This window comes from Salvia miltiorrhiza, chromosome 2 (genome assembly GCF_028751815.1).
Source record: "Salvia miltiorrhiza cultivar Shanhuang (shh) chromosome 2, IMPLAD_Smil_shh, whole genome shotgun sequence".
NCBI classification, from domain to species: Eukaryota; Viridiplantae; Streptophyta; class Magnoliopsida; order Lamiales; family Lamiaceae; genus Salvia; species Salvia miltiorrhiza.
In genome coordinates this window covers 44,813,636-44,825,274 of record NC_080388.1, presented here as the reverse complement: position 1 = coordinate 44,825,274, position 11,639 = coordinate 44,813,636, and the positions used below count along the sequence as shown (strand labels likewise).

The 11,639-nt window shown below is 39.3% G+C and overlaps 1 protein-coding gene and 1 long non-coding RNA gene across 3 annotated transcripts; both read right to left on the bottom strand.

Moving 5' to 3' along the window:
- Positions 1–4,357: 4,357 nt before the first annotated feature.
- LOC131011635 (uncharacterized) lies at positions 4,358–6,371 on the bottom strand. 2 transcript variants are annotated; one of them, XR_009097058.1, is made up of 3 exons: positions 6,331–6,369; positions 5,308–5,408; positions 4,358–5,033 (listed from the first exon to the last, which is right to left on the bottom strand). It is a non-coding gene; the product is annotated as an uncharacterized LOC131011635 (long non-coding RNA). The 2 variants fall into 2 exon arrangements; XR_009097057.1 differs by having other exon boundaries at positions 4,359–5,033; positions 5,308–5,402; positions 6,331–6,371.
- Positions 6,372–7,307: 936 nt separating this feature from the next.
- LOC131009584 (uncharacterized) lies at positions 7,308–7,960 on the bottom strand. Its single transcript, XM_057936999.1, has 2 exons — positions 7,829–7,960; positions 7,308–7,766 (listed from the first exon to the last, which is right to left on the bottom strand). Exons 1-2 carry the CDS (start codon positions 7,958–7,960, stop codon positions 7,308–7,310), a joined length of 591 nt encoding a protein of 196 aa, XP_057792982.1.
- Positions 7,961–11,639: the final 3,679 nt, after the last annotated feature.

Below are 11,639 nucleotides of genomic sequence, written 5' to 3'. Positions count from 1 at the left end.
GAGGCAAGGCCCGAATGCGAGTGACGACATCAGTCGTCGATAAGGCGGTCACAACAACAAGGACGGATTTTGGAGAGTGGAGACTAGAGTTGCGTACTAGTATTTCAATTTTTTTTATTGATAAATTACATAAGTAAATAAATAAATTTTAAAGACTGCGCGACGAAGGACTCGAACTCAAGATCTCAGGTCTTGAGCATTAACCTCCTACCGTTAAGTCAACACTTGCACACAAATTTGAAGTGTGTTTGGTTTGAAAACGAAAACAAAAATAATTTCTTTTATGTTTTAATTGATTAAATCTTAATATATATTAATTTAAAAATAAATAAATTGAATATTCAGGTATAACTGCAAATCTATTGAGTACCTAAAATTTTAGTATTCGATCCCAACCCTCAACTCAATTTTAGCGGGTATTGAGTACCTCACGTCCTAATGGGATGGGGTGGGGGCAAATTATTGGGATGAGGTCGGAGTTGCATATATATTTTCATTACTCGTTTCGTATCGGAGCGGGTGCATGATATAGATCTATGTCAAGATGAAGTTCAAAGGAGAACTCTTCAATAAAATGGAAACATAAAATAATTCTCAATCCTTCGATCATGAAGCTCTATAATGAATGCATTATTTTGATGGATGAATCATTAAATGAAATAAAAGCGAAGAACCATTTTCAGTCATTCTATCATTAAAATATATGGTAGATGTATCATATTTCTGAATGAATGCATCACACATGAGTTCGAATCCTGGAGAGAGCGAAAATTTTATGCTTTTTCAAGTGCATTAATTTAATAGTGAATGCATTAATTATTGCAGTGAATGCATTAATTTGAAATATATATATATATATATATATATATATATATATATATATATATATATATAGGAATTGGTTCAATTGAGATTTATATATATTTTGAGATTTTGAGATAAATGAACATATAAGTACATTTTGATGAACTTGTCAATTAATTTTTATGAACGCGCGTTGGTCTGGGGTTCAATCCCTACAAGTGGCGTGTTTTTTAAATAAATTAAATAGATTCATATGTTCATGAGTTATATTGGTTATGTTCAAAGAATTTATTGATATGTTCATTTATCTCAAAATCTCAAAATATTTAAAATCTCAATATAAGCTAACCCTATATATATATATATATATATATATATATATATAGGGTTGGGTTCATGTAGATCCCTATGCTTATAATAGATCCGTAGATCCAAATCTAGACCACACATTTATGACATGTGGCGCATCAAGATGGTGACACGTGGCAAGGCATTTCAAGGCAAAATCTGGAGAGGGGTAAAATTGGAATGTAATTTTCGAAATTAAAAAAAAAATTAGATTTTCTCAAAATAGGTATATTTTAGATGTCACACCCCAATTTATGAAGGAATAATGAACAAGGAAAAAACCTTGTAAAATACGAATAATGGGTTGTTAAATCGGGCTTCGCCCCTTTGGATGAAGAGAGACAGATATCCAAACGATACTAATCCATCGACAAACATTACAACTTCAGGATCACAAGTTTAGTTTCATGCCTCGGATAACCAACATTTATTAATCAAAATACTTAAGAGTCAAGAGTCTAAGCTTATCAAAAGATATCATTTAGAGTAATGTCTTGAGTCAAGGAAACGAAAGACAAATAAAGGCTAGTACTACAGCGGAAGTCAAAACACGGAGTTGAACCCTAGCCTCAGCTCTCCCCGTCAACACCAGCCATCAACCTAAAAAACATTTGAAAATATTTGGGCTAAGTACTAATGTACTTAGTGGGCTGCAACTTTTGAAACATTTCATAATCTGAAGGGCAGTTTATCCAATCATACTTGACATGACTTAGAAGGTTTTTAAAGTGAAAGAACTTCTAAGCATGTTAAAATATTTCATTATATATATATATATATATATATATATACTTAATTTGCGCGCAGTTGTCACACTCATTTCTGTTACTCGCTATGATCCCGGACCTTTTAGCCACCGACGGATCCATTTCTCCCGTTTACTTGAACTGAGGGCGTAACCCAGACAAGTTTACTTTTGACCTCGGGACGATACCCAGGCAGGCCCTTACATTCTATGCTTCGGAACACATCCAGCAAGCATCCTTATAACGCCTCTTAGTTAGTGCCCGAATGGAGATCAACCCACCGAGTCAGCTAACGGTGTACACAATTCTCAAATAACGTGTTAGGCTATAAGAGAACCTCAATTGATTCGTTGTGGCGAGCCTTAAACAGAGCAGAGTGCACAAAAATATTTATTGGATAAACAATTTATATTTCACGAAACATTTAAGCTCATTAGCTCAATCATACATTTGGAAAATAAGCCCACCTGTATAGGCAAAGCCTGTCGTTTAACGTTATCTCTGAATCGGAAAAGCAGTGCTAATCCTCCTGACGTTCAAAGCCTACAAGAAATCTATTCTCAATAGGTCACCTTGAATCTAATCTTAAGTCGTGGTGAAGTGCTTAACATTCTATGATTCACTTAGCCGGGTTTTCAAAATTTAAAGAATAAATAATTGAAAACGTTTGTCCTGAGTTAAGAACACCAACAATATTCTTACTCATATTTCTTTAGTAATTGGAATTATAAATAAAACCAATTAAATTATAAATACTTTTATTGCAAAATAAAAATGCAATTTCATGTCATGCTTGTAAAATTATATACGAACAGAGTGTATGCACTTGCAAAAACTTATACTGGTATGTTGGTTTACTGGAATGACACCATTGATATGCTTGAATTTACAGTTGAGTAAATGAGATAAGGGCTCAAGAGGGAACCTTAAGAGTTTTCGGTTGAGATTCGTTCTTGTTGTTGCTTGAATGAGGAGTTGATGGTTTAACTTCTTACAGAAGGGATAATGAATGTGCCGAGAAGGGTGGAGTAATCTCATCAATGGTGTTGGGTGATGACAGTCGAGAGAGGAGAGAGAGAAGAGAGAGGAAAAAGACGTCTGTTATGAGGGATGAAAGAGAAAGGTGTTGTTTTATTTAACCCCATTTACTTAGCCATCAAGTATTGGATAAATAACACATGCTTAATTATCCACTTGCACAAAATATCTTATCCGTTAACTTTGTTTATCCACTTGCTTTGACTCCTCTCTCTCTAAAGTTAGTTCCGCACCAGAGCAGAGGAATGGTGATTTCTCTGTCAGAGCAGAGGAATGGTGATACCAGGGGAATCACGGGGAGCAGCGAGATGGCTTTCGCCAGAGGAATCACTCTCGCCAGAGGAATCATACTCGCCAGAGGAATCACTCTCGCCAGAGGAATCACCCGGCAGAGGAATCACTCGCCAGAGGAATCACTCGCCAGAGGAATCACCCAACAGAGGAATCACTCGCCAGAGGAATCACCCGGCAGAGGAATCACTCGCCAGAGGAATCACTCGGCAGAGGCATCACTCGGCAGAGGAATCACTCGTATTTAAATTAATATGCAATGCACAAAATAAAATTTAAATAACTTGAAAATTTACAAATGCTTTCGTAAATCATTTTTGTTGGAATTAAATAAATTCTTTTTTTTTCTCAATCCGGCGTGAATCATCTTAAATCTAAGTTCAAAATTATTCTAAACTTAGCTCGAGGAAACGGGGTATTACATTAGATGCATAAAGTTTCATACGAGAATGCATGAACTTTCATATAAAAATGCATAAAGTTTCATATAAAAATGCATAAGATTTCACCCCACCCCAACCCCACCCCACCCACCCCCCACCCCCTCCCCCAAATTTTTTTTTAATTTTTTTAAAAACTGATTTTCTGACCACTGACCCACCCCTACCCCCCACCCCCCCACCCACCCACTCCCCCCCACCAAAAAAAAGTTTTAAAAAATATAATTTTTTTGGGCTGGAGGGTGGGTGGGGGGTTAGCGGTCAGAAAATCAGTTTTTAAAAAAATAAGAAAATTTTTTTGGGGGGGGGTGGGTGGGTCAGCGACTCAACAATCAGAAAATCAGTTTTGAAAAAAAAAATTTGGGGGGGGGGTGGGGGGTCAGTGGTTAGAAAATCAGTTTAAAAAAAAAAAAAAAATTTGGGTGGGGTGGGGGGTCACTGGTGCATGCATGATGTCCCCCTCTCTATAATATCGTGCTTGGAAAACCTTTACAACCAAGGAGTCGGGGTGTAACAGCCCGGCTCCAGACTTGACGACTGTCCCCACAGACCAACACAAGTCTTTTCTAGCGTGTTTTGTCCTCACTCGCACACTCCCCGAGAAACTTCCCAGGGGGTCACCCATCCTGAAATTGCTGCAAACCAAGCACACTTATCTTCCATGTGGGCACCAGAAAAGAAGATGCATCTTGTTGATATGAATAGCACATATCAAATCATTTAAGCTCTCCTGGAATATGCAGTCCCATACCTGCATATTCTCAGAATCCCTCTCGTTCTGGTGTGTTTCGGTTCATCCCTGCGCCCCTTCGCTTGGAAGTCTTAATCGGAGCCGCTCCTTGTCCGTGCCTCTTTTGCACCGACAATCACTCCGCACTTCGTCCCCGGGAGTCACTGGCCCACCAGCTTCCGCTTGGTTTGTCCTTGAACCACACCGTACTGTGAGAGGTTCAGCTCTGATACCAAACTGTAACGTTCTCACAATTTTAAAATGAGCAACATTACAAAATCTTACTTCTAATAAATATTTATCTATATTAAAGCAAATCAAAGCCAATGAATAATTAAAACAAGACAAAAACTCTTTCTCTATATATATTTCAAACAAAATATAGGCATGCCTAAGTAGCCATTTAACACAAAGCATGGCACATATATAAACATCAACTATTGGATCAAAGCCCATTAGTCACCATTAGGTCACAGCCCTCAACTACTCGCATATTCAAATACTAAATCATTGGGTCACAGCCCACCACAAACTCTTCCAGTAGTATATAAAGCAAAATATTATAATTTGCACAAAATAGTATAAGTATGAGAATATGAGCTCATCTGTGCTTACCTTGCTCGTCGACTCCTTAACCTGAAAGCAACATTAAAAAGTAGGGCGTGAGTATGCTAGCACACTCAGTGAGGTAAACGCTGCAATCTGTTATAAACAATTGTGTGATGCAGCAAACATAATGAACTTCTTTAACTTAGCCGATTTCTAGTCTCGGTCCCTCGTGGACTTGACCCCTTGTGGGTAAATCAACTTAATTGATCCCTTGTGGATCTAACCCATTGTGGGCTATATTAGCTCATATGCATGATGCACAACACAACAATGATTATAACAATGTAACCATTATGCTTACAGATTAAAGTAAACCCCGCCTCAAAAGATGTAATTCGAAAGAACCTCTTCAAATTTTGTATGGTTGTCTGTCCTTGAGCCTTGATTGCGCCGCTCCTAGCACTTAAGAATACTTTAGCTTAGTGATGAGGTTTTCATGTGTTAACTCTAAAGTTTAGATAATTTCCTTGTAACATTCCAAAAGCTTAAGGCATATTTACAAAACTAAACTCAATAAGTGCTCATTTGAAACATTCAATTCAGTTATGCAATCAAACTATGTTTATGATATAGTAATATCTCCAATTAATCCAATTTTATGCTACTATTTTTTAAGTTAATAGCACAATATTGCATGTAAATGATCTAACAATTTATCTAAGGTTCTATGAGCTCACAATACAATCTATTATAAAAGAATTAGAGCTTAAATAGATCAAAATTCCTTAAATAGGTTGAAATCAATACAAGGTTAACTCAAATAGAAACCCAAAGTCTGATCCTAAATCCGACATCGATTTGATGTTGAAATTTCAATTTTAGCAATAGCGAAACCCTTGCTTCGTTAAGCCGATTTTATGACTCTATTTCTCCTTCATCGGACACTCAAAAACAAAATTGAAGACATCAAGTTGTAGCCCAGACCATAGGCTTCAAAACCCCTCATATTGCTTCATTTTTAGACTTCAAAGAGACATAGAAAACACTACAACAAAGTCGTGCTGGATTTCCCGTCGGAATCGCGCGCACAGATTTGGTACCCTAACTTTGCAGGATCATAACTCCCTCGTCCGGTGTCGGATTGACAATCCGAAGGTACCATTGGAAAGGTATCGACGAGAGATTTCCAATGGTACCTATCTTCCTATGTTTTGATTGCCAGAGCTTACCGAAAATCCACCGGAAAGTCACGGCCGTACAGACTCACCCACCCACAGAAAAATGTACACTCATGCACAACACAAATCAAAAATATCAACAACCCTAACCAAAATCCCAACAAAGAAGATACTTGAAACCAGAGAATGAATGAAGAAAATCTTACCTCTAATTGCTGGAGTGAAACTGACGAGAGAGAGAGAGAGAGATATAAGAATGAATGTTTAACCCTCTAGAGAATTCTTATAATTAATAAAAGTTGTGGTTTCCTTTTGAAGTCATTTTATAATAATAATAATAATAATAATAATAATAATAATAATAATAATAATAATAATATAAAAATAAAGGTATTTCTATTTTGTTATAACTAATATTAAGATTCTAGATTAGCCAAGAAAATTGAATTCAGTAACTTATTCACATATGTCTCAAAATCTTAATTTTTGCCAGGGGCGCATCGTAGCTCCAAGAATCGGACAACCTACCACCATAAAATGCAAAACTCATGACAATAGGGATTATAAAATAAATAGATTAACATTTATATGAAATAGTAAAGGGCCTAGAAATAATAATTATAAAATTTTTGAATAAAAATTATAATTTAAATTTCAAAAAAGTGTAGGGGTATTACACGGGGGTTTTAATCAATCGCCACAAGGAGAGCCTTATTAAAACTCTGTATATCTCTAAAGCCCATACCTCCTCATTCTTTAGGTCTACACATTGCATCCCACTTACACCAGTGGACCTTCCTCTAATCGACCTTATCCCCCCACCAAAAGGATGCACATAAACAATCAATATCGGAACATATAGATTCCGGAAGTTTGAAGCACTGCATCGTGTAGGTAGGTATAGCCTGTATCATAGCCTTGATAAGCACTTCTCAACCCCCACCAGAGAACTCTCGCTGATTCCACCCTAGGAGCTTCTTTAGTATTTTCTCAACAATATACCCGAACTAAAGTTTTTTCTGCTTGAGTGAGAAAGCTGGTAACCCAAGGTATTTTTGCATCCCCCCTATTTCCTTGACATTCATAATTTGCATCACCTCTTCCTGGTCCCTTCTATACGTGTTTGGCCTAAAGGACGCGGACGATTTCTCGAAGTTTATGTGCTGCCCCAGAATCTCTTTAATCACCATTGTTTAGTCCCCTTAGCTTGAAAGAATAGCAAGCTATTATCCGCAAAAAAAAGGTGAGTTATGTTAAGAGTTCTCAATATGAGCGGCACCCCACGGATCCTGTCATTCATTGCAGCTTTGTGGAATAAAGATGGCAAGCCTTGCGCGCACAAGGCGAAAAGAAATGGATACACACTCCGGTTCAGTAGAAAGCTGAACGAGACCGACCTCACACATCTCATGATCAGTCTTTTAGCATTCTCTGGGAACCTCATCTTCATCATGACATCTTCAAGGTAGTCCCACTCTACCCGGTCATACGCTTTGCTCATATCAAGCTTTAGCGCCACCGTACCCTCATTCCCTTTCTTCTTATTACGTATCCAGTGCCGATACTCGAAGCTAATGAGAATATTATCTGGTGGCCTTTGATGAATGCGCTTTGATTCTAGTCTAATAGTCGCCCCAAGGCCCTGCGCATTCGGTTGACATTAGCTTTCGAGACTATCTTATAGATAGTATTACACATGCTAACCAGCCTGAAATCCGCAACCTCTTCCGGCTTATCTTTCTTGGGGATAAGGCCTATCAAAGTGTGGTTCCAATCCCTTATGCCCGCCTCACTATTGAACACCCGCAACACTTGGCGAGTGATGAATCTTCCCATTGTCAGCAAAAAATGTTGGAAAAATCAGGCGTTAAAGCCATCCGACCCCGATGCCTTAGACGGGTGCATGTCAAACACGGTTCGCTTCACTTCATCCTCTTGAAATGGTTTGCTGAGCTCCACATAATCATCCTCCTGAATCCGCTCCTCAATAGCATCAACCACTAAGTCAATGTCAGCCCGAGAGGGTCTGCTCGACGTAAATAGTGACTTAAAGTAATTGTTGATCACTTCCGTCTTCTCCCTTTCCTTCTCTATCCATTCTTCTCGCTCGTTTTTCAGTTTTCGAATGGTGTTTTTCTTTCTGTGCTTCGAGGCTTGAGCATGAAATGCTTCCCGTATTTCGCTCTCTATTGGCCAACCAATTAACCCGAGCTCATTGTTTCCAATGACACGATGCCTCCTCCACCGCCTTCTCTATTTGTCTCGAAAGTTCAAGCATCTCTATCTCTGATATTTTAGAGTTGACCCCCTTCATTAATTTGTTTCGTTCTTTCCTTAGCTTCTTGACTCTTTTAGCTAAATCATCCACTTTCTTTCCAAACCACTGCTTCAAGAAACGCTAGCATCAGTGTAATTTCATTGGTAGATCACTATCATATTTAAGGGATGACCACTCACAAATGAAATCTGGTACAAAATCCTTCTCCAAACACCACTTGTTCTTCCACATGAAATCTGCCTTTGCCTTTGCATATCACCGGCGCAGCAGCCACATCGAATTTACAGAGGATCAACCTGTGGTCAGATCTAATGAAGTCCAGCGCAAAAGATTCCACACACGAAAATTGGGCTTGCCATTCCGTATTCGCCACAACCGGTCCAGCCTCTCAAGAATAAGGTCACCCTTTCTTTTGTTGCACTATGTGAACTCCTTATTCGGATTCTCCATTTCCCTTAGTCCGCAATACAGAAGCGTGTCCAGAAACTCATTCATTTGTCTCGGTGGCCTACCTTTCCCTCCTCGTTTCCCTAACTCATTCAAATTCTAATTAAAATCCCCCGCCACCAACCATGGTGTATTCTCCATCCCCACACATTCACTCATCCATTTAAGGAGGGTCCATGAGAATCATCTCTGGTTCGTCATGGGGTTTCCGTAGAAGCTCGTAAATGATAAAGCATATCATCCATAGAGATTATACAATCAACGTGCCCGACTGAGTACAAAAGGATCCTAACATTAAGTGGAAGTCTCTACATCAAGATCAATCCCCCACTTTTACCCTTTGCGTCAACCACCAACTTTCCATCATAATTCAAAATCGTCTTCCAATTAGTGCATTTAGCAGTTACAAGTCGTGTCTCGCACAAAAAGACAAGACTCGGGGAATATTCGGTGAGCAGGCACCGCAACTCATGGAACGCATTGGAGTTTCCCATCCCTCGCGCGTTCTAAGCTAAGCAATTCATTGGTCCTGCACGGGGCTGCATGGTAGCATCTGCCGATGATAATTCAATGCTTTCATTATCCGCCATTAAACGTATCAGTTTCTGGTTCCTACTTCATACCTCTAACATATCCTCGTCACCCGCCTCCCTCTCTCTCTGGACCATTCCAACTCCACTCTCGCTTCCTTCCCCTTTGTGATGTTGTCCTTCTATACTAGAGTGTCTCGTGCTAACCTCTTCCACCCTCTAGCACGTGAATTCTTTTTTTTTGACAGGTGAGATGATATTAATAGTGATCGGGGATGTCAGAGGTAGATCCTTTAGCCCCCCATCTCCCTCCCATCTCGGTGTTCCCTCACATCTCCCATCTTCCTCCTCTGACTCCCTCACCTTCCCTCTATTTCTCCCCTCTCCCCACCGCCTCCTCCTCATTCGCGTTTGATGAGACTTCACTCGCCTCTACCTCCATCCTCGCCTCCGCTACTCCCTCTCCACTGCCACTCACTTCAGTCTCCCTAACATCCTTTCCCTTATTCCCCTCCATATCATTCAATGGTCTTGGTTGTATCTCATCGTCCTTAGGATGTGGTCTAGGCCCTTTGATGTTTTTCTTCGCCACCAACATCCTCCCTGGACCCCCTCCCCGACTGTGAGTATGGTTTTTAGTTTTTCGTTTATCTTCTATAGTCCACTTCGCGTCCTGCTCTTAGCCAGGTTCCATATTGCAGTTTGGTTTTTATCTCCGGCCCCGCATCACAATGCTTAACAAAATGACCAATCTTTCCACACGCGTAACAAAATAGTTTCGGCAGCCTCTCATAAAGGATTAAGGCCATACCTTCCTTTGTGGACTCCGTGGGTAGAATCGGAATACACCTTACAAGCGGATCATTGATGAAACGTGTCACCCTCACCCTTGCGTACCGTCCCAAGCGCAAACCCCCATCACTCATGTCTACTTCCAACACCCGCCCTACTTGCGCCCCCACCCTCCTCACAATACTATTCTCCGTGCATGGGTTATAAATTTGGATCCACGTGGTGATCTCTTCAAACTTCATGGCTGCTGCGGTGACCATCGAATCTGCTTCCTTAAACAATATTAGGTCATGGTAGAAGTGCCACTGGCCATCCACAAAAATTCTATCTCGGTCCAATTCCAAATCTAAGGATAGTGCAAACACGTTGTGCTTGACATATTCGACTTACGACCACCCTCTCAACCCCAGTATGACCGACATCTTCTCCCACAGTATATCTCGAGGCGACTGGCGTTCCGCAAAGATCTTTCCAACAATGATCTTCTTTAGCCTCGATCTGCCCTTCTCCTCTTCCCTCTTCCGGAGGTGTAAGTTTTATCGCCTTCGTTAGGGCTTTCGATGAAAGTTTTAAATATGCTACTCTCTTTACTATTTCTTCGGCCAATCACTTTTTCATACGTCACACTGTAGTAAAACAAAAAAACTACGCCCCCAAGTGTGATATCCGGACCTTTTCATAGGAAATATAGAAAATCAGAATTTAGTATGCTATTGATACACGCCCGATATCCAATAATTATATTATATCAAGGAAATTGATATAGATATACTCTCAACATTTTTATTTTCGATCAATTAAATTTTAATCCATTGCTGGATTATATGAGAAATATTGTTACTAATATTCCTCATTTTATTTATTCATTTATCCATCATCTAGCTTGTTTATTATGATTATTTTGAGTCTAAGGCCCAAATATATGTATGTATTTAAATAGCTATGGGATTATTTTTTACTTGTGTCTTTAAGCCCAAACAATTGTGGACTTGAGTACTTGAGTATTTTTTTTAGGGCCCAAAGTAGTTACTGCAGCGTAAGAGGATGAATGATTACAATCTGACAGAATCAGATTTCTTTTCTGCCACCTGCGTCTTTTCACCTCCCAAGAAATCTCTTATCCCAAATCCAAATCTGCTCAAAAATATTCTTTTTCCCTACCGAGGCAGCATCTTTTCTTCACTCCCTCACTCCTTTAAACTCTCTCAAATCCATCAGAACATTCCCTGTCCTTTTCCATCTCTGAATCTGTAGGTAATTTCTCCTTCTTCTCCACTATCTTGGAACATTAAACTTTTCTATTGCATTCACTTTTCACCTAAAGAAAAATCTATTTTCACTTGTCCAACAGAATCTGCCATTAAAATATTTTCTACCTCAGGAGTTCAAGACACCCATCAAGCTTATCAAGGTGATATTTTATTCCTTCTTACGGGATGTACCAACTTTCTTTTTGTCACTTTGCAGA

Coding starts and splice junctions, on each gene's coding strand:
- LOC131009584 (XM_057936999.1), bottom strand. CDS start 7,960: ATGGGAAGATTCATCACTCGCCAAGTGTTGCGGGTGTTCAATAGTGAG. Junction 7,767..7,828: donor AGGTTGCGGATTTCAGGCTG/GTTAGCATGTGT, acceptor CCGAATGCGCAG/GGCCTTGGGGCGACTATTAG.